Below are 24,659 nucleotides of genomic sequence, written 5' to 3'. Positions count from 1 at the left end.
TGGAGCTCTATAGTTTGCCTGACAAGGAATTCAAAATAATTATCTTAAAGAAACTCAAAGAAATCCAGCAGAACAGATAACTAAATGAAATGAGGAAACAATGCACAAACAAAATTAGAAGTTTAATAGAAAAATAGAAGCCATAGGGGCCCCTGGGTGGCTCAGTCAGTTAAGTGTCTCACTTTGGCTCAGGTCATCAGTTCAGAGTCTTGGGATTGAGCCCTGCATCAGGTTCCCCACTCAGTGGGGATTCCACTTATCTGTCTCCTCCCACACCCCCTCCCCCAACTTGCTCTTTCTCTATCTCTCAGATGAATAAATAAAATCTTTGTTTTTTTTTTAAGGAAAAAACAGAAAACATGAAAAATAATCAAATCCTGGAGCTGCAGAATACAATGACAGAAGCAAAAAATTCAATTAAGAGTTTTAACAACAGAGTTGATCATTCAGAAAAAAAGAATCAACACAATCAAAGACATATTATGTGAAATAAGCCAGTTAGGGGAATAAAAAGAATAAAAAAGATTGAAAAAAGTCTGTGTTAATTACAGTATATCAGGAAGTAAATTAAAACTCACTTCAAGGGGGGCACTTGATGGGATGAGCACTGGGTGTTATTCTATATGTTGGCAAATTGAACACCAATAAAAAGTAAATTTATAAAAAAAGAAAAAGAAAACTCACTTCACTGGAGTTCCAGAAGAGAGAAAAAGGGGGCTGAAAGCTTATTAAAGAAATAATAGCTGAAAACTTTCCAAATCTTGAAAGGTTTCTATTTCTATATCTAGGCACAAGAAACTCAAGGACCCTAAGCAAGATCAACCCAAAGAAGATTATTCTAAGATACATTATAATCACAATGTAAAGAGAATTTTGAAAGCAGCAAGAGCAAAATGACTTGTGATCTACCAGGAAGACCCCATAAGGCTATAGGCAAATTTCTCTGCAGAACCTTTATACACCAGGAGGAGGTATAACGATATATATATAGTCAAAATACTGAAAGAAAAAAACTCTGCCTACTAATAATGCCATAAATAGTAAAATTACCCTTCAGAACTGAAGAAGAAATAAAGACATTCTCAGACAAACAAATGCTAAGGGGTTTCATCACCACTAGACTTGCCTTACAAGAAATGCTAAAAGGAATTGTTCAGTAGGAAATGAAAGGACACCAAGCAATAACATGAAAACATATAGAAGTATAAAACTCACCTATAAAAGTAAATGTGTAGCCAAATTTTGAATACCTTAATGCTGTCATGATGATGTGTAAATCATTTTTTATTTCTAGTATAGAAGTGAGAAAATAATAATATTAAAAATAACTATAGCCATAGTAATTTGTTAACGGATGCACTACAGAAAAAGATGTAAGGTATGACATTAATAGCATAAAATGTGGAAACAGAAGAACTAAAAGTGTAGTCTCATATGTATTTGAAGGTAAATTTTATCATCTTAAAATAGACTTAGATCTATAAAATTTTATTTAGTCCTCATGGTAACAGCAATTAAAAAACCTATAGTAGATACATAAAAGATAGAAAGGAATCAAAGCATACCTCTAAAAAAAATAAGTCACCAAGGGAGACAGCAAGAGAGTAAGAATGGAACAAAGGCACTAAACACCCCCCCCCAAAAAAAAACGATTAACAAAAGGGCAATATTAAGTCCTTACTTATCAATAATTACTTTAATGTAAATGGACTAAATTCTACAATCAAAAGACAGGGCTACTAAATGATTTTAAAAAATAAAAACAAGATCCAACAATATGCTACCTATAAAAAATTCATGTCAGCTTTAAAAACACACATAGATTCATACAAATGACAATCAAAGTGGCTAGTGATAACAGAACAGAATTTCAGTCAAAATCAGTCACAAAAGGTAAATAAGGTCAAGGTCACTATATAGTGATAAAGGGGTCAATTCTTTAAGAGGATACAATTGTAAATACATATCCACCCAACATTGGAGCACAAGAATATCTAAAACAAATATTAACAGAAATGAAGGAAGAAACAGATAGCCATTATAAAATAGAAGGGAGCTTCAATACCTCACATTCAGCACTTCATATATCATCCAATATATTGATAACCAATAAGTAAACATCAGACCTGAATACCACAACAGACAAAATGGATGTAAGAGCCATATACAGGACATTCCATTTGCTAGCACCAGGATATACCTGCTTCTCAAGCACACATGGAATATTCTATAGGATAGATCATAGGTTGGGTCACAAAGTAAGCCTTAGCAATTTTAAGAAGAGTGGAATCATAAAAAAAGAATATTAAAATCACAGTAAGTTTTCCAACCACAATGGTAAAAAATTAAAAATTAGTAACATTAATAAAACTGAAAAACCACAAATATGTGGAAATGAAAAAATACACTCTTGAACAACCAATGGGTCAAAGTAGCAATCAGAGTTTCTTTAGACAACAAAAATATAACATGCCAAAACTTATAGGATAATGCAAAAACAATTATAAAATGGAAGTTTATACATTACTTTATACATTAAAAAAGAAATATCTCAAATCAACTACCCAACATTAAATCTCAAAGAATTAAGAAAAGAAGAAAAACCAGTTCTAAAGTTAGGAAAAAGAAGGAAATAATAAAGGTTACAGTGGAAATAAATGAGACTAGAAAGGCAATAGAAAAGATAAATAAACCTAAGAGTTTGTTTTTTGAAAGATAAACAAAATAACGAAACTATTAATCTGTTATCTGTTAATCAAGAAAAAGAGACAACTTAAAATTATAAATGAAAGAGGAGACATTATAACTAACACCACAAATATACAAAGGATCATAACAGGCTATGAGGAACAATTATAAAACAGCAAATTGGATAATATAAACAAATGGATACATTCCTAGAAACATACAACCTAACAAGGCTGAATCATTACGAATCAGAAAATGCAAAAGACCAATAACAAATAAGGAGATCAAATCGGTAATCAAAAACTTCCCAACAAAGAAAAACTCAAGAATAGGTGGTTTCACTGATGAATTCTACCAAACATTTAATGAAGAATTAATGTCAGCTCTCAAACTCTTCCAAAAAAAGGAAAGAATATCAAACTCATTTTTAAGGCCATAATTACCTTGATAGCAAAATCAGATAATAATCCTCAAAGAAAAGAAAACTATAAGACAATATCCCTGATGAATATATATGTGAAAATACACAGGAAAATTCTAGCAAACTGAATTCAACAGTACATTAAAAGGATCATGCATCATGATCAAGTGGGATCCATCCCTTGGATATAAGAATGATCCAACAGACATAAATCAATAAATGTGATATATCACATTAATAGAATGAAAGACAAAGATCAGCTGATCATTCAACAGATGCAGAAAAAGCATTTGACAAAACTCAACATCCTTTGATGATAACAACTCTCAATACTTTGAATATAGAAGTAATATATCTCAACATAATAAAGGCCATCTGTGATAGGCTCACAGCTAACATCATAAACAAGAATGAAGAGTGAGAATTGGTCCTCAAAAATCAGGAACACAAAAGTGCCATTACAGCCACTTCTATTCAATACAGTACTAGAAATCCTTGCCAAAGTAATTAGGTTAAAAAACATAAATAAAAGGCATTTAAATAGGAAAGGAGGAAGTCCTTGTTTGCAGATAACATAATCTTATATGTAGAAAACTTCAAGAACTCCATCAAAACAGAAGTAATCAATAAATTAAAGTTTCAGGATAACAAAAATTAACAGACAAATATCATTTGCATTTCTATTCGCTAACAACAAAGTATCTGAAACAGAAAGAAAGTAATACCACTTACAACCGAATTGAAAAACAATAATACTTAGGAGTAAATTGAACCAAGGAGGTGAAAAATCTGTATGCTGAAAACTATAAGACATTGATGAAAGAAATCGGAAAATATGCAAATAAAACAACATCTCACTTTCATGGATTGGAAGAATTAATATTGTTAATATGTCTATACTAAACTCAAAGTCATGTATAGATACAATGTGAATCTTATAAAAACTCCAGTGGCATTTTTCATAAAAAGAAAAAAATCCTAAAATTTGTATGGAACCACAAAAGAATTCAAAAGTAAAAGTAATCTTAAGAAAGAAGAATAAAATTGGAAGCATCAGACTTCCTGATTTCAAACTAAAATCTATAGTAATCTAAACAGTATGTAACTGGCATAAAAACAGATACAAAGGTCAGTGAAACAGAATTGAGAGCCTAGATATAAAACCACACATAAACAGTCAATTAATATTTGAAAAGGGAGCCAAGAATACTCAATAGTGGGAAAGATGGTTTTTCAATGAATAATGCTGGTAAAACTGGATATTCCCATGCAAAAGAATGAAATTCAATCCCTACCTTAAACAGCTCACAAAAATTGACTCAAAATGGATTAAAGACTTAAATGTAAGACCTGAAGCTATAAAATTCCTAGAAAAAATGTTTTAAAATGTAGATAAAAAGGAATCAAAGCATACCTCTACAAAAAATAAGTCACAAAGGAAGACAGCAAGAAAGGAAGAAAAGAACGAAGGCACTAAAAAAGGTGATTTTAGCCTGTGACATTTTGGATATGATGCCAAAAGCACAAGCACCAAAAGCAAAAATAAACAAGCGAGACTACTTCAAACTAAAAAGCTTCTGCACAGCAAAAGAAACAATCAGCTAAATGAAAAGGGGAACTATGGAACAGAAGAAAAATATTTGCAAGCCATATATCTGAAAAGGAGTTAATATCCAAAAAACATAAGGAACTCCCACAATTTAATAGCAAAAAACTATTAATAATAATCTGATTAAAAATGGGCTGAGGTCCTGAAAACATACACATGGCCAAGTCCATGAAAAAATGCTCAACATGATGAATCATCAGGAAAAAGCAAATCGAAACCACAATAAGATATTCACCTGACAACTGTCAGAATGATTATTATCAAGGCATAGGAAACAAGTATAGGTGAGGATGTGGAGAATAGTAAACTTTCGTCAGTGAAAATATAAATTGGTATAGACACAATGGAAGACAGTATAAAGATTTCTCAAAAAAATTAAAAATAGAAGTACCTTATGATCCAGCAATCTCATATAATTCATTTTTTTAATATTTAAGTCAGTCTGAGCTGCTCTATATACATTTGTGTAAGTGATTTTACTCTCTCAATTGGCAGCTCCATAAGGGCAGGATTATTTCTTATTTACCTATGATGCTTCCTTCCCAATCCTACCCCTACTAGGGCTACTCTTTACTCAATGCTGACTCAGTGACTTATTTATTATAATAATCACTCTATAAATGTTGAATTTAATTTAATTGAAATTTCTGCAACCAATTTAATAAGCATTCTTTGAGGGCCTATATTATCTAGAATTATAAGAGATGTGTAGTGTGGAATGGCAAAAAAAATTAACCCACCTGAGAATAAATAAGATTTTCATATAAAGAACAGATGAACAAACATGTAAGGGAAGCATGGTTAAGAACTCTTTGCATTATAAAGATAATGAGCATTTTGTAGATCAGAAAGTTGAAGGTGTCTTCATGGAGGGAATCAGACCTCCTAGAAATACATAATAAGACTTGAATAGAGGAATAGGTCAAAGAGGGCATTTTTAGACAATAAGTTTATTCTGAATAAACATTCTAAGTAGGATGTAGCTCTAGTGCATCAATGAATTGAAAAATAATGGGAAAGTCTCCAGATTCTTAGAGGTGAATGGTAGAAAATAAAGCCATAGGTGATATAAATCCAGTTATGGAGTCATTGGAATACTGAGATAAAGGACAAAAATTTGGTTTGGGGAATAATGAAGAGCTAAAAACATTTCCAGTCCATAAGAGCATATGTACAAGAGAAAAAGATGGCTCTGAAACACCAATTAAAAAGTTCTCTTATGCTGTATAAGTGAAATGAAACAACACAATGTCAGAGTTGCTTCGGAGGATCAATCTACAGGATTTGGTCACTTTCATCAAAGGGAATGAATAAGACTACAACTCTTGTTGATCATATCACATTTGCCTCTTTTCCACAATTCTTAATCTTTCTCCCAATCTTCGTTTAACTCCCATTTCTTCTACTATGTGATCAACATGAATTTTTTCCCCTTCATTATTGTTTTCAACTAAAGAAGATTAAAGAGAGAGAGAGCGCGCGCAAAAAATTTACAACATGATACTTAAGCTGACTTTAGTGATGGCCATTTGATTCAACTTCAGAATCCCAAAGGATATCCATCTTTAATTAATGCCTTTTGGTTTACCTATGTTTGGGGAACCATATCTCTCTGGTTAAGAGTCTTTGCAGAAATACCCTTATGTCAGTGCCAAGGAAATCCCTTTAGAATAAATGGAAAATGTTAACTTTGCCCTAAGGCTAAAATAATTATTGTCACTGACCTACTGGTAGAGTGTTCTAGATGTTCATAATTTATTCCCAAATGTTTTAAAGATCAAGATTTTTATTCTTAATTTCTCTAATAACAAATATCACATGCCCAATCAGCTACTATAAAATGTCAGTGAACTCAAAATATGAGAACTGATTTGTAATTTATTTAAAATATTAAAATGCAGAAATACACATTTCCCTGAAACACTTCAGCATTTTAATTGGTGGTGCATTTTACCTACTTCATAACTTTTTGGTTTGTCTCTAAATTGAAGACACTATGGAAAGCCATAATGAGACACAGTATACTGGATCATTCTGACTTATTCTTTCACAAGTACCACTGTGTTATCAATAAATATACAGGTAAGGCTATAAATAACTCCATAATAAAATTCTGGGAGATAGAATAAAGTGGATTTCTAATTGAGCTGAATAATTTACATTTTAAATTAGGGGAGAGAAAATGAATTTTCATTATTACTTTGATTCAGTATCTTCTATATAAAATAGTGATTTTTTTGAAAACTTAACCCAGATTCCACATGTTTTTTTTTTTACAATTAGCTGTTACTAAAATAATGATAAAAAACTGTCTTTGCATATTTTTACTGTTTTTCCAAAACCCTGTAATTCTGGGTTTTGGAAAAAAATTTGGAAAAAATTGAAAGATTTTTATAATGTTATAGACCTAAAACATAAAAGGCAAACTTATTTTATTCATTTGATTATAACCCTCTAGTGATAAAATTCCAGAAAACCTTACCATATGATGTGAGTAAATTAAAAAATAGTGTATTAAGTTCAGTGTAGAGAAGGATAAGAAATAGAAAAAAAGCTAACCAAAATGTGTTTCCAAAACAATACACTTTGAAGAACTTAAGCTCTTCTCCAAAATTGTCTCTCTGAAAAATGGCAAGGTCAAAGACTTTTAGCAATTTTTGGAAGAAAAGAAAAGTAATTTTAGCATCCTTTAAAATCCATATTTTGGGGCAGCCCAGTGGCTCAGCGGTTTAGCACCCGCCTTTGGCCCAGGGTGTGATCCTGGAGACCTAGGATCGAGTCCCACATCAAGCTCCCTGCATGGGGCCTGCTTCTTCCTCTGCCTGTGTCTCTGCCCACCCCTCCTCCCTCTCTCTCTCTCTCTCATGAATAAATAAATAAATAAAATCTTAAAAAATAACCATATTTCTTGTAATATTATGGCTGGTAACTTATAACAAATATAAATTTACAGATCATTGAATTTTAATAAATCTGTGGCGGATTAAGAGTAAATCATGTTTATAAACACAAATAATCATATAATAAATGTAGAATCTTCACGAGACTTACAAAAATGAGAACATTAGTTTCTACAGAAAAGAATACAATCTAGGTATTTATCATGAGGAAGAAAAACATTTTGAAAGGAGACTTGGTAGCCAAATCTCATAATGTTAGACATACATGTAGGTCACTTAAAACTAGAAAGTATTAGGATAAATGAATAATTAAGAAAATAACTTATTGGGAGATTGTGGCATGTCTTGATAGGAGTAGGATCTAGAATATATTGAAATAAATATAAAAACAGCATCTAAATTAATTTACTAAGAAAATCTTTAAATGTTCTATATTTTTACAAAGTCTTAAAGGATGAATGGGTATTAAAATGTCCCTTGATAAGCTTATCTGTGAAGGAGTATTAAGCTAGAGAAATCATTTTTAAAACTCACTGTGATCCTATGAAATTTAAAAATAATACATTTAGACTTTCAAAATGTCTAAAGTAAGTTCTTTCCAAACATTACATCAATCCCAGAGGATAGTAGTTAAAAATGTGTTTATTATTTTTTTTCTTGGAGAAAAAGACACAAGAAAATGTCTTCTAATTTTGGAAATGCCAATGTATACATACTGACCAGGAATCTATACATTAATATCAGATAATTTATGCAGAAAACACCTTTATGTCCTGGGAATTCACACAGTTATTTTTTGATGACCCCTGTGTGCGATGATCTGTGATGCTTTTCTTCTCACAGACTTGACCTACTGTGTGTGTGCTAGTTCACAGAGACAGCGTAGGAGGATTTTAAAAAGCTTTTTTCTATTTGTGTGTGAGGACATTAGAAGGGAGAATAAACACACTGTAATTTAGAATTTCATTTCTCTGTAATTTTTATATTCAGCTGAGAAGCCACGAATGGATAAGGAAAATCAATCCTTGGCAACAGAGTTTATCCTTATAGGATTTACAGATCGTCCAGTGCTGAAGAGTCTTCTGTTTTCCGTGTTCTTTGCCATCTATCTGGTGACCATGGTGGGAAATCTGGGCCTGGTGGCATTGATCCTTATGGAGCGTCGCCTTCACACACCCATGTACATCTTTCTGGGCAACCTGGCTCTAATGGATTCCTGTTGTGCCTGTGCCATTACCCCCAAGATGTTAGAGAATTTCTTTTCGAAGGACAGAATGATTTCCCTCTATGAATGCATGGCACAATTTTATTTTCTGTGCCTTGCTGAAACCGCAGACTGCTTTCTCCTGGCAGCAATGGCCTATGACCGCTATGTGGCCATCTGCAGCCCACTGCAGTACCACACCGTGATGTCGAAGAAGCTCTGCCTTCAGATGACCGCAGGGGCCTTCATAGCTAGCAACCTGCATTCCATGATCCATGTAGGGCTTCTATTAAGGTTAACTTTCTGCAGATCTAATCAAATTGACCACTTTTTTTGTGACATTCTTCCCCTCTATAGACTCTCTTGTACTGACCCTTCTATCAATGAACTAATGATCTATATTTTTTCAATGCCGATTCAAATATTCACCATTGCCATTGTCTTGTTCTCTTATCTCTGCATCCTTTTCACAGTTTTCAAAATGAAGTCCAAAGAAGGGAGAGGTAAAGCTTTTTCTACCTGTGCATCCCACTTTCTATCTGTTTCAATATTCTACATTTGTCTTCTCATGTATTTTCGACCATTTGAAGAAGGGGATAAAGATATACCAGTGGCAGTTTTTTATACCATAGTAGTTCCTTTATTAAATCCTTTTATCTATAGTCTAAGAAATAAGGAGGTGATAAATGTTCTTAAAAGATGTTTAAAGAATTATAATATTTTTAAATAAAATTCATCTTCTATGGAAAACTGATTTTTATTCATTAAATTATTTTATAGATAAGGGACAAAGGAAAACTGTTTTTACATAAAATATTAATCTCTAAATCATTAGGCTCTGTTTGCTAAAAGATATATGGATGTAATTTCAAAATGTCTGGCAAATCTCACTGCAAATTCCACAATTACCAGAGTAAATCCGGAGAAAACCCAGAGGTAACTTTCATTATCAATTCTTATTACTCTCACTGAATTGTGTCAGGCTGTTGTTCCAAACCATAGTAAATCAACATAGCATCAAACGTAATTGTCTAAATGTGTAGAAAAGTCACGTTGATTTATCTTGTCTAGTTAATGGAAGGCATTATATCTGATCCTTTGTAGAATGTCTGAAACATTTTAAATTTCCTGGCAGGAGAAAAATATGAAAATATTCATCAGAAAACTAACTTGGGAGACACATGTAGGTTAGTCTGGGGGGAGAGAGGCTAAAAGCAATCCAACTAATTGCAGTAATCTATATTTAAAATAATGAAGATTGATCTAGATAAGACTCCAAGGATGGGAAATAAAGGGAATGAGAAGGAACACACACATAGTCACACATGCATTCTGTAGAATAATTAACAATGAATTATATCAAGTTGGCTATAGTAGTTTAAGATCTACCTTAATTTATAGTCTGATTAAGGCTCTTCTTTTTTAATGAATCAATCATGCTATGTATTATGGAATATAGAACAGCAACTTACATAATAAATGCTCAATAAGCATTTAAAAACATATTAATGAAGGTACTGTTGTATTTTTTAATATTTTTGAGTAACAATGAAATCTGTTAATATTTTATGTATTTATTGGTTATTTTCACCTCTACAAATTATCTGATCATTTTTCCTTTAAGTTTTACTTGTTTTTCCTCATTTATTTGTACCACTCATTACAGACAAAAGATATTAAAATGTTGTGACTATTTGTGGCTAATTATTTCTCTCTGTGTTAATAGTATTTTAATATATGTTTATGTTATTTGACATTATTAATATTATAATTTTATATACTCACATTTACTAATTTTTATCTTATGTGTTCTTTTCCATGCTTTGTTTAGAATTTTTCTTAATCTGATATCTATTATTAACCAATATTTCTTTTTTTCTTCTAACTCCTATTCTTCTTCCTTCCTCATCTTCCATCTTTTTAATAATTAATTTTTTTGGAAAAGACTCTTAATTCTTCCTGGAATTTATTTAGTATATGGCATGAATTTAGGATGTAATTTTATTTGGCTTCTTCTTCCAAAAATATTCCACAGATTAAGTTTCTCAAATAAACATCCAAGAAGGACTTCTTTAGAAGCTTGACAAAATAATTCTTAAATTTATTTAGAAAAACTAATAATCAGTAAACACAATGTATTATATATTAAAATACATGATGAAATTCCAACAATTAAAAGAATTTGGTTTTAAATCAAGAATTAATAGCTAAATCAATGGAAAAAAAGATTATCCAAAAGTAAGCACCCATATAAAATAAGAACATCATAAATTAATCAGTAAATAAAATGATTTAATGGATGTTCCTAGGTCAATTGATTAACCATTTGTCTCTTTCATTGTGTTAAATGTATAAATTGACTCTATTTCAGAGATATTTTATAAACATAACTTGTAATATTCTTTTTTATATCTAAATTTTTATACATAGCACTTTTACTCAACTGGGATTCATTTCATAATGTTGTGAAGTGAGAATTAAAGTTTGATTTTTTTATGGTTAACTGGTAATTCTAAACTTAAGAATTAACCAATTCTTCCTTACTCACTGATTTTTATGCCTCCTTTTTGTACACTAACATACATATGCATACACTGATAAGTCTATTTCTAGCCTCCCTAGTTTACACAACAAAAACAGGGCAGCCACAGTCCCTATATTTATTTATTTATTTATTTATTTATTTATTTTTTTATATAAATTAATTTTTATTGGTGTTCAATTTACCAACATACAGAATAACACCCAGTGCTCATCCCGTCAAGTGTCCCCCTCCGTGCCCGTCACCCATTCACCCCCACCCCCCGCCCTCCTCCCCTTCCACCACCCCTAGTTCATTTCCCAGAGTTAGAAGTCTTTATGTTCTGTGTCCCTTTCTGATATCTCCCACACATTTCTTCTCCCTTCCCTTATATTCCCCTTCACTATTATTCATATTCCCCAAATAAGTGAGAACATACACTGTTTGTCCTTCTCCGATTGACTTACTTCACTCAGCATAATACCCTCCAGTTCCATCCACGTTGAAGCAAATGGTGGGTATTTGTTGTTTCTAATGGCTGAGTAATATTCCATTGTATACATAAACCACATCTTCTTTATCCATTCATCTTTCGATGGGCACCGAGGCTCCTTCCACAGTTTGGCTATTGTGGACATGGCTGCTAGAAACATCGGGGTGCAGGTGCCCCGGCGTTTCATTGCATCTGAATCTTCGGGGTAAATCCCTAACAGTGCAATTGCTGGGTCGTAGGGCAGGTCTATTTTTAATTCTTTGAGGAACCTCCACACAGTTTTCCAGAGTGGCTGCACCAGTTCACATTCCCACCAACAGTGTAAGAGGGTTCCCTTTTCTCCGCATCCTCTCCAACATTTGTTGTTTCCTGCCTTGTTAATTTTCCCCATTCTCACTGGTGTGAGGTGGTATCTCATTGTGGTTTTGATTTGTATTTCCCTGATGGCAAGTGATGCAGAGCATTTTCTCATGTGCATGTTGGCCATGTCTATGTCTTCCTCTGTGAGATTTCTCTTCATGTCTTTTGCCCATTTCATGATTGGATTGTTTGTTTCTTTGGTGTTGAGTTTAATAAGTTCTTTATAGATTTTGGAAACTAGCCCTTTATCTGATATGTTATTTGCAAATATCTTCTCCCATTCTGTAGGTTGTCTTTGAGTTTTGTTGACTGTATCCTTTGCTGTGCAAAAGCTTCTTATCTTGATGAAGTCCCAATAGTTCATTTTTGCTTTTGTTTCTTTTGCCTTCGTGGATGTATCTTGCAAGAAGTTACTGTGGCCAAGTTCAAAAAGGGTGTTGCCTGTGTTCTCCTCTAGGATTTTGATGGAGTCTTGTCTCACATTTAAATCTTTCATCCATTTTGAGTTTATCTTTGTGTCTGGTGCAAGAGAGTGGTCTAGTTTCATTCTTCTGCATGTGGATGACCAATTTTCCCAGCACCATTTATTGAAGAGACTGTCTTTCTTCCAGTGGACATTTATTGAAGAGACTGTCTTTCTTCCAGTGGATAGTCTTTCCTCCTTTGTCGAATATTAGTTGACCATAAAGTTCAGGGTCCATTTCTGGATTCTCTATTCTGTTCCATTGGTCTATGTGTCTGTTTTTGTTAGAGAAGAAGCAGCAAATCGACCCGACGCCCAGCAGAAGAAGAGAGTTAATTAAAATTCGAGCAGAACTCAACGAAATTGAGACCAGAAGAACTGTGGAACAGATCAATAGAACCAGGAGTTGGTTCTTTGAAAGAATTAATAAGATAGATAAACCATTAGCCAACCTTATTAAAAAGAAGAGAGAGAAGACTCAAATTAATAAAATCATGAATGAGAAAGGAGAGATCACTACCAACACAAAGGAAATACAAACGATTTTAAAAACATATTATGAACAGTCCCTATATTTATAGTCCAGTAGAGAAGACAGACTTTTTTTTATTTTAGGAGTAATTAAACTAAATAGTAATAAGCATCAGGATTGGGAAAGACTTCTGCCTCTACCCATAGTTCAATTGATAGGATTCAGTAAAGTTCAGGTATAAGATTCAATAGCTATAGGATTCAATAAAGTGCAGTTATTCTTTCTATTCTTTTTTACATGATTTCACCTATTTTATGGGTTTTAATATCATTACCATGAAGATGACCCAGAATGTACATTTCAGCTCTGACATCTTCCCTAATCATTTCCAGACTTAGGTATCTAATTGTCAAGAAGCGCGCAGTTATTTGAATCTTTCAAAGATACCTCAGATTTAACATGATCAAAAAGCCTCTCTAATTTTTCCAGTAAAATGGATATCCTTGGTCTTCTCCATCTTGATGGAGCTTCCTCCAAAAAATTGGTCAAGGATGAGATTAACAATAATCCTCCATCTCTCTCTGCTTTCATATCTGACCTCTCACAAGATCTGTCAATTCTCTCTAAAATATACCTGACAAGTGCCCAAATCTTTCCATTTATACAAACTTTCACACACAATGCTTCCATCATCTCTCATTGAATAGTATCAATTGCTTCAGATGAGTCTCGCTGCCGTTGGTCCTTTTATTTCATTTAAATTCTCATTCATGAACCAAGTTAAAAATATCAGCCAAATGCATTCCAAAAACTGTCCTCTTCTGCCCACCATGGCCTATGCATTCAGATACAACCACTTTCTAATTATTTTTAGCATTTCTCTGAAAATTTGCCTTTATATTTCTTAATATCAAATGTAGTCATACACAATAGAAAGTTATGTATGTCTACATAAATGAATACATGTCTACTTATGTATGCATTTAACACCTCCCCATGTCTCTCATCCTTGATGGTATATTAGGATTTTTGATAACTCAATTGCCAGTCTCTATTAGTGACATGTAAATATTATCCACTGCTGAGATAACTAGAATACCATGATATATTTCCTTTTCTCTATGACTTCGTAGGATTTTTAAAAAACTTTTATTTTCCCATTTCTTCAATTAGATCCATCATGTATCTATCAAGCCTATTCCTTAAAAATTCAACTGTATTAAGTAATCCTTTGTTCTTTTTTATTCTAGAGACTTTTCCTAGAGCAGTCCACCATCCGATTCTAGACTGGAGAGATTATTCTCTGGGCCCAATGCTCAGGTGTCCTGCTAAGACTTCTTTTGCTGAATTCCTGTGGTAGATACTCTGTTTCCAGGCTCCCTTCATGGTCCTTCTTCATGGTTCATTCTCTCATTTTACTAAGATATCTCATTTCTTTGGCAGTCAAGATCTGGAGTCCAGACTTGTTGCAAATGATCTTTGTTCTTTCCTCACACATAATCAATAGTTTGGTGTGTACAAAATTCTAGGTTTGAAATAATTTTCCTTCTTGAACATCAAAGGCATCCTTCATTTATATTCTAGCAAGCTGTGTTGCTTCTGAGAATTTTCATGTTATTCTGATTCACATTTCTTTGTCGTCTCTCTGGAAACTTTAGAAGTCTTAGTTGTCAATGGCTTTATAAAATCTCAGAATGATTATGTTTGGCATTTTAAAAATTCATTTCTCCACATAGTGGTAGATGATTTTTTACTTTCCTCCATGCCTGTTTGGCGCTCTCTCTCTCTCTCTTTTACCGTGCCTTCCTTTCCATTCTCTTCTTTTCCTTTTATTCCTTCCATTTTTCCCATCCTCCCTTCCTTCTCCTCTTTTCTTCCCACCACTTTTCTTTTTTCACTTTGAAGACTCAAAACTTTACTTCCTCAATGGAGATGATCTGAGAATACATAATAGACACAATTCACATAGAGAAAGCAAATAAATCTAGTTGCCATTTTTCAAAACAATCAAGTTGTTTTCCTATTTTCCTAGGAAGATCATTAACATCTTGAAATTTATCATTATGAACTTGTAGATTTGAATATATTTTATCAGCTTAAATCTATTACAATTATTATTCTTTTTGATGCAAAAATTTTCTCATCTTTGGCTAGTAGAAACCCAACACAAAAGCTTAAATTTAGTTCCTGAGTCTTTCTCATATGACTGCAGTAGCCTCTGATAGATTACTTGCTCTCTTATACAAGACGTCTTGGCAAAATGTGGGAGCTTCCTATCTCAGCTTGATTATTAGACATTTTTCCAAAGAGGCTCTATGAACCGTAATATTATTAGATTATACAGTATTTGTATCTCCTCTGTTTCTTTTAAAAATAAGAAAACAAATATACAAATATGCATGCATATCTAAACAAACTTACTTCCCCTTCTTCCTTAAGGAATGTAGGTTTGCGCACACACACATATGTACACACACACACTGCATTGATTTTTTTTCTTTTACTTTAAACATGACAGGAAAATCATCCCATATCAGTATATAGTGATACTCCTCTTTTTCTTTCTTTTATTCCTTCAAACAGTAGTACTTTGCTGTGTGGAATATTGAACTGGTTTCTTGTGGGGTTTTAGATTGTTTCCTATACCTATCTGATACATCTCTACTCATCTCTTTTCTGGTAACTTTTTTGAATTGCTTTGTTTTAGTTGTATCTCTTGTATGAAGTATAGAGCCGGGTTTTCCTTCTGGAACAAATCTGAAAATCTTTTTACTACAATAGGTGAATTAATTAATTTATGTTAATTTCTATGACTGGTCCAAACTCTTTCATATTATTTTTAAAAAATATTTACCATTGTATTATGTTTTCTTTACTGTTTATTTATTTGTATGGTTTGTTTTTCTTGTTTTTATTTTTTTCTCTATCTCCTTTTGTAATTGGGATGGTTTGTATTTTTGTTTTGGCTGCTACCTTTATGTTAACATCTTTATCACATATCCAATCCTCTTTTCCTATATTTTTGATGCTACTTTTGGTTTGGTAGCTATAAATATTATTTCAATATGACCAGTATTTGTGTGGCAACAAGCTTAGTATACTTTAGCTCTTCTGCTTATTTTTAAAAAGTTTTATTAGCCCTATTTTATGAGTATTTTAGGTTTTCAGAAGAGTTAGAAGGAGAATACAGAGTTTCCTGGTACACCTCACCCAAGTTCTGCTAATGTTAACATCTTAAATAATCAGCACATATATTAAAACTAAGATGTTAAATATAGGAGTCATTTTGGATCTTAAAATTTTTTCCAGAAATGTCATTTTTCTGTTCCAGGATGCCAGTTAGTTCTCATGTCTCCTTAGGTTCCTCCAATCTGACAGTTTCACAATGTTTCCTTGTGTTTTGTGACCTTTACAATGTTGAAGAGTACTGATCAAATATTCCGTAGGATGTCACCAGATTTCGGTTTGTCTGATATTTACTCATGATTAGACTTGTGTTATAAATTTGGGAAAAGACTATCAGAGAAGTGAAGAATCTTTCTCATTGGCATAACAGGGATACGATATGACTTACTGCTAGTGATGTATTGGCTACACTCAATGAGAGAGGAGCTATATTCGCTCTCCCGGAGGGAGAAGAATCAAAGAATCTGTGAGAATATGTCAACAGCACTCCAGTAAGTAACAAATATTTGGAGGAGGTATTTTGAGACTCTACAATATCTTACTTCTCCTTAAAGTTTGGCCTACCAACCGATTCGGTCTGTGGAAATAATTATTATATATTCCCACAGCAATCTTCTATTTCCTTAATTCTTTCTACATGTATTAATTAGAAACTATAACTAGATATAAAAATCCTTGGCTCACACTTTTCTCCTTGAGCTTATTCAAAGTCCTGAGTCATAGTTGCCTTGTTTTGTATGTTGCTGTTGAGATACCAAATTGATTTCCTTTTTTTTTTTTTTGTTTTTGGAAGTGAGGTGCAGATAATTTTAACTTGAAGTGAAAGACTTTAACTAGGATATATCTTGGGGTTTATTTTCTGGAGCAATAGTCATAAGTGTGTAACAAGGTGTATGTTGAAGTCTTCTGTTTTTCCTCAAACTTTTCTTGAATTATAATTTTAAATAGTATGTTTGTTCCATTATTACTCTCCTTCATCAGAGATTTCAATTTTATGTTTGAGTATCATCCTTGCTTATTTTTCATAGTTTTAAACCTTCCTTAAAATTTTTGCCCCTTTATTTGCTTCACTATCATTCTGGTGGCTATTTTCTTTCCATTAAGCAAAGATCCTATCACAAATAATAATAATACAATCTCTTACCACTTGACGACCTTGTAATTTAGCCTTAATATCAAAGCTTATTCTGTCTTTTTCTAAAATCTTTTATACATTAACATCTTTCACATTATGTATTTCTTTATGTCCATAGTTATTTTGGTTTTTGAATTTTTCATAAAAGGGACTTTTACATTTCTCAAAAGCTTGTATAAAATTAAGGAGTTCAGGTTGAAAACTTTATTAGAATCTCTCATTCTATGCTTGTTTTTCTGGGAAGAATTTTCATCAAATTCAACAATTATATTCATATTTTCAGTTTTCTTCCTATATTGGATTGTAGTGGATGTAATCTATCATATTCCTTCATATTTTGAAATGCCTACTTTTACCAGATCAATAAAGACACATGATTCTATTCAGCAGAAGTGAGGGTATAGTTTACTAAGGTATTACTTTGGGAATAGTCTTCTCTGTTGATATAGTGATACATTATTTCTTTAATAAAAGGTTTATTTTTGAGGAGTAGGTTTAGTTGTGTTGTCTTACCTTGACATTATCTTTGTTTCTGTAGCAACTTGTTTGACATATCAAAAAAAGAAAAAAAACACCAATTTTCCATGTTGGAGGATGCACTTAGGCACATAATTCCTGATGGAGTGAAGGAAGTAAGATTGGTCAGAAGGATGAGCTGACAAGAGCCACAACAAAGACCTAGGCCAGTCTGGTGGAGAAGTGGGGATTAGGGATGTCTCTTTGAAATTCCCAGGCCTAAAATTGAGACCTGGAATTTAAACTTTCCATGTAACAGTCATTACATATAGGTTACCTCCAAGATATGAACACGAGCTTCATAAGAAAATTAACTTTATATTAGCCTACTTCCTGATAAGGCATTCATGTAAGAACTATCAGCTACTGGCATTCTTACTGTGGGGATCTTGGCTGTGAACCAAGGATCCATCACTGGCCACCATTTGTACTACTTAAACCTACTCATTTCTTATAATAACCTCTAGGGAGAACCTCACCAGATTTGGTTCCTTTTTTGTGCTGGAGAATCTTACAACATGAAGATGAACGGGACACCAGCAGATACACGGTTACAGCTAATCACAGGATCCCACTAAGATCTATCTTCTCCATCCTTGATTCCCATCACCTTCTCCTAATCCCTCTACTAGTTGAGGTGACAAACATAGGGAGATGATCCAGAGTCATGCCCCCATGGAATCTGAGGGTATCACCACCATGACCTTTTCAGTCCGGTGCTTGTGTTTGTCTATTTACTGTTGAACAAAGGAGCACACACAGATGCCTATGGACTACCTGAATGCCAAACATATTTTTTTCCTGCTCCCATGCATAATAGCAGTCATAATTCTTCCTGAGGACAGTCAATGGCCCTTGTAATCCTTCTGCATTCCTTTCCTTGCTTGCTGGTTTCTAGAAAAAAGAATCTAAAGTGACTGGTTGGTGGCTGGACCTTTCTGTACAGTGGGATCCCTGTTACATCCTCTGGCAAGAACATACCTGCGCTGAGTATCAGGACCTCTAAACTCACACAACTCAGGGATGTGGGAATAAGATTGCAACCTCCCCAGGCAGATCACATGAGAATTCCTGTATTGAGGTATTCAATCTACTGAGGACATGGCTCCATATTGTGACCACTGAGTTCCTAGTTAGAGTGCACCCTAGAGGACAGAGGCCTGACATTGTAATTATACCTTCGAAAGGCATTTTATCAACTGATTAAGCCAGCAGTGTCCAGGTGGTAGGAATTAGAATAGAACCAGGGTGTCAGTCACTGCCCAGCACCACACTGCCCTTACTGCAAACTAGATTTCTTGGTCCAGTGCAATGTTATGCACCATTTCACCAGACTCAGAGAGGAATTCTCCTGAACACTTACGTGTTGGAATGATGACCCATATCTGGATCATGATGATTCCAGTGAAGATGAATCTCTGCCCCCTTCAGAAAAGAAGAGGCTCATAGCAGCAAACGCTCCACCCAGCGGCTGACTCCAGGGATGCTGTCCTACCGGGAGCTTCAAAGTGTCTCTGTGTTTGGCAAGTTAGATCCTGGCACACACAGCAGCTGGACTGGCCTTGATAGCTGCAGCCTATGCCATTAGGCACATGCATGCCTCGATCCCAGCCTCTCTAGCACTTCCTTCACGCGCCCATTCTACCAGTGTTAGACAGGGATGTCCACTCTCACCACTGCTATTCAACATAGTACTGGAAGTCCTGGCCTCAGCAATCAGACATCAAAAAGACGTTAAAGGCATTCAAATTGGCAAAGAAGAAGTCAAACTCTCCCTCTTCACTGATGACATGATACTGTACATAGAAAACCCAAAAGCCTCCACCCCAAGATTGCTAGAACTCATACAGTAATTTGGTAGCGTGGCAGGATACAAAATCAATGCCCAGAAATCAATGGCATTTCTATACACTAACAATGAGACTGAAGAAAGAGAAATTAAGGAGTCAATCCCATTTACAATTGCACCCAAAAGCATAAGATACCTAGGAATAAACCTAACCAAGGACGCAAAGGATCTATACCCTAAAAACTATAGAACACTTCTGAAAGAAATTGAGGAAGACAAAAAGGGATGGAAAAATATTCCATGCTCATGGATTGGCAGAATTAATTTTGTGAAAATGTCAATGTTACCCAGGGCAATTTACACGTTTAATGCAATCCCTATCAAAATATCATGGACTTTCTTCGAAGTTAGAACAAATTATTTTAAGATTTGTGTGGAATCAGAAAAGACTCCGAATAGCCAGGGGAATTTTTAAAAAGAAAACCATATTTGGGGACATCACAATGCCAGATTTCAGGTTGTACTACAAAGCTGTGGTCATCAAGACAGTGTGGTACTGGCACAAAAACAGACACATAGATCAATGGAACAGAATAGAGACCCCAGAAGTGGCCCCTGAACTTTATGGTCAACTAATATTCGATAAAGGAGGAAAGATGATCCACTGGAAGAAAGTCTCTTCAATAAACGGTGCTGGGAAAATTGGACATCCACATGCAGAAGAATGAAACTAGACCACTCTCTTGCACCATACACAAAGATAAACTCAAAATGGATGAAAGATCTAAATGTGAGACAAGAGTCCATCAAAATCCTAGAGGAGAACACAGGCAAGAACATACCTGCGCTTGGGGTATGTTCAAGAACATACCATACCCTTTTTGAACTCAGCCACAGTAACTTCTTGCAAGATACATCCACGAAGGCAAGAGAAACAAAAGCAAAAATGAACTATTGGGACTTCATCAAGATAAGAAGCTTTTGCACAGCAAAGGATACAGTCAACAAAACTCAAAGGCAACCTACAGAATGGGAGAAGATATTTGCAAATAACATATCAGATAAAGGGCTAGTTTCCAAAATCTACAAAGAACTTCTTAAACTCAACAGCAAAGAAACAAACAATCCAATCATGAAATGGGCAAAAGACATGAAGAGAAATCTCACAGAGGAAGACATAGACATGGCCAACATGCACATGAGAAAATGCTCTGCATCACTTGCCATCAGGGAAATACAAATCAAAACCACAATGAGATCCCACCTCACACCAGTGAGAATGGGGAAAATTAACAAGTCAGGAAACCACAAATGTTGGAGAGGATGCGGAGAAAAGGGAACCCTCTTACACTGTTGGTGGGAATGTGAACTGGTGCAGCCACTCTGGAAAACTGTGTGGAGGTTCCTCAAAGAGTTGAAAATAGACCTGCCCTACGACCCAGCAATTGCACTGTTGGGGATTTACCCCAAAGATTCAGATGCAATGAAATCCGGGGGCACCTGCACCCCAATGTTTCTAGCACCAATGTCCACAGTAGCCAAACTGTGGAAGGAGCCTCGGTGTCCATCGAAAGATGAATGGATAAAGAAGATGTGGTTTATGTATACAATGGAATATTACTCAGCCATTAGAAACAACAAATACCCACCATTTGCTTCAACGTGGATGGAACTGGAGGGTATTATGCTGAGTGAAGTAAGTCAATCGGAGAAGGACAATGTATGTGTATGTTCTCATTCATTTGGGGAATATAAATAATAGTGAAAGGGAATATAAGGGAAGGGAGAAGAAATGTGTGGGAAATATCAGAAAGGGAGACAGAACATAAAGACTCCTAACTCTGGGAAACGAACTAGGGGTGGTGGAAGGGGAGGAGGGCGGGGGGTGGGGGTGAATGGGTGACGGACACTGAGGGGGACACTTGACGGGATGAGCACTGGGTGTTATTCTGTATGTTGGTAAATTGAACACCAATAAAAAATAAATTTATTAAAAAAATTTGAAGCAAAAAAAAAAGAAACAAGTGACTGAATATAGACATACTATATACATAGTGTTTTACTAAATAAAACTTTATTACTTTGTCTATTTCTATGATTAGTGGACTGAGGGGGAAAACAAGATGAGAAAGATAAAGGAATTGGGGTGAACTGAGAAGAACAGAGAACCACTCAGTCAATCATATTCATAGTGGGGTTAAGTTGTAACAGCAAAGTTTCCATGAGGGTTTTGCAACACTTGGGAACAAATTCAATTCAGAGTGAAGGGGCTGATGAGCCCAGCTAACCCTACCACATCTTAGAGTCTCCTCTCCAAAGGTTAATCACCTTCCATGAACCATTTTAATCTCTCCTGTACTCTGTCCAAATCAACCTGAGACTCTTCTGCTTATTTTACAATTTAAGCACTGGGAATGATCAGAATTGTAAAAAGGATGTCATTTACATGAGAATCAGCAAATTGATCATCAAATGACCTCACTGATGTCAGTGAAGGTCATTTACTTTACTCTCATTGTCTCACAGGTCAGCTTTAATTTATGTCATACACCTAATATGTTTTGCCTACTGCATCTCCCCATAGAAATACACTGATGTCATTGTAGGGAAGTCCCATAAGCATTTGATGGAAAAGTTTAACTTTTCATTGTAAGGAACAGAATTATTGACATGGACCTATTAGCAGTTCCCCTTTTTTTTCTTTCTTTTTAATCCCAAATGTTTTTGAGATCAAAATTTATATTCTGAAGCTCTCTGAGACATAACACCATAAACAAAAGCAATGTGATGGTATAAAACGCGTCTCAGAGCAATCAGGTGAAAGTAGTATTTAATTTATTTTTATTTTGAATAAAGAAAGTATTCAAATTTATTTTTTCTTTTAATATTAGCATCCACAATTATTTATTTATCTGAATTTTTAGCATTTTTCTATTGCTTTCAGATTTCAACTTCGCAACTTTCTAGCTCTCTTCACGCCTGAAGACTACGGCAAATGAGATTTAAACTCAATTCATACTGAGTGTTTCTTGATAATAAGGTAAATTTTCAAAATATACAGGTAAGAACACAGCTTAGCTCTGTGAAATAATTTAGGCAGGTACATTGAAATTTAATTCTAACATTGCTTATGTTTCAAATGGCTTTTGTTTAATGTTCTAATACCAGAAAATGTTCAGCCTATACTTTTATTTTGATATTTTGATTAGGGAAACATAAGCCAATTTGTCCATAGAATTTCCATAATTAGACACAGTGGCCAATATATCCCAATGGACACTAAGTAATGATAAAAGATAGCCTTGGTCCGAAAACAAAATTTGTTCTCAAAAATCCTATTAAGTTTTAAGTTTTTTCTTTTTCTAAGTGTTACAAAACTAAAAGATACAGACAAACGTAATGTTATCAACTTTTAAACTACTGTGGCATACTTCAGAAAATTGTAATTGTAAGTTTCTTAGAAAACAGGTAAATAGTAGAGAGGTTAATTCAGATCAGAGAATGATTCATAAAATTTTTTTCAATGATGAATTTTGTCTAATTGACTTTGTAGGCTATTCTTCAAAATAGCAGACTCCATTTGCAGATCCCAGTGGGTCACTGAGACTCAGCAGTAGTACACTGACAACAAGTTCATCCATCTCAGGCCTTTGCAATGAAGCTAGGACTGGAATCCTACTGCTCCTTTTCTATAGTATGAAACAACTCGTATAAGTAGAAGCCATAGCTATGCTCAAAGGTCTACAATTCTAGTAAGGAAACTGTGCATCGTTATGAAAAAAATAGCCTTGTCGATTATACACAAGCAACCAAAGAGTGTGGTGGGTATATGGGATATGCTAGAGGTTGAAGGAAAGTGATAATCAGTGTGGTCTGGGGCATTTAGTTAAAACTTTATTAAGTAGCATTATATGTAAACTATGCATTGCATAAAGAAGGAAAGGACTTAGAAATCTGGGCAAAAATGGACAGGAATGATGGCATGGACAGAGTTAGTTTTTATAAAAATGTATGTAACACCAGAAAAAGGAATGAGAGAGATGATAATATAAAGATATTTACTTCCTTGGATATCCAAAGTAATTATCTTTAAAGATAAAAGTAGTCTTCTATTTTTTTTAAAGATATATTTATTTATTTATTCATGAGACACAGACACACACACACACACACACATACAGAGAGGCACAGACACAGGCAGAGGGAGAAACAGGCTCCATGCAGAGAACTGGAGGTGGGACTCCATCCTGGGTCTCCAGGATCACACCCTGGGTTTAAGACGGCGCTAAACCGCTGAGCCACCTGGGCTCCCCAAAAGTCATCTTCTTAATTCTTAGTGATTTTCATATAATTCCTAAGATATAAAGTTAAATTATCTGTCATATTCTAGTTTCAAGCATTCACTCTAATGGGAGAGCATATGAAACCGTTTTTACTCAGCTAAAAGAATGCGTATATATGAAAATTGATTTTAAATTCATTTTAAGGATCTTTGTTGCAAAAAACCGATGCTGATATTTTTTAAATAATTTGTTTATTTGATTTATTGATAAACAATGAAACAAATATGGATACCCTAGATCTGTACACTATCATACAGGAATTCATAATGACAAAACTTGTCCACTGTAAGCATTCTTCTTGGAAATCAAAAAAATTCATGGGAATGCTGATTTCCAGAGTTGAGGTTATGATGCAAATATTTTATTTTATTTTTTTTAGCTGACATTTTACAGGAATGAGTATCCCCTAGATAATTGTGTGCCTGTGTCCAGGGAGAGTAAGAGAGGTTTGAAGAACTCCTCTCTTTGTTGTAGAAAGAAAATTTGGAAGGAAAACTATACATAACCTGAATTAGACTCTTGTATCTCCAGAATTCCTATCTCCACAGAGAACGTGGAT

The 24,659-nt window shown here is 34.2% G+C and overlaps 1 protein-coding gene across 1 annotated transcript; it reads left to right on the top strand.

Annotated features, from left to right (window-relative positions):
* Window positions 1-8,622: 8,622 nt before the first annotated feature.
* On the top strand, window positions 8,623-12,991 carry LOC129503943 (olfactory receptor 5K4). Its single transcript, XM_055316445.1, has 2 exons — window positions 8,623-9,523; window positions 12,990-12,991. Coding segments are annotated over exons 1-2 (903 nt in total).
* Window positions 12,992-24,659: the final 11,668 nt, after the last annotated feature.

This window comes from Nyctereutes procyonoides, unplaced genomic scaffold (genome assembly GCF_905146905.1).
Source record: "Nyctereutes procyonoides isolate TBG_1078 unplaced genomic scaffold, NYPRO_anot_genome, whole genome shotgun sequence".
NCBI lineage: Eukaryota > Metazoa > Chordata > Mammalia > Carnivora > Canidae > Nyctereutes > Nyctereutes procyonoides.
Note: the sequence above shows the minus strand (reverse complement) of the source record. Positions and strands in the feature narration are given on the sequence as shown.

Excerpts from the sequence above, each read along its gene's own strand:
- LOC129503943 (XM_055316445.1), top strand. The coding sequence starts at position 8,623 with ATGGATAAGGAAAATCAATCCTTGGCAACAGAGTTTATCCTTATAGGA.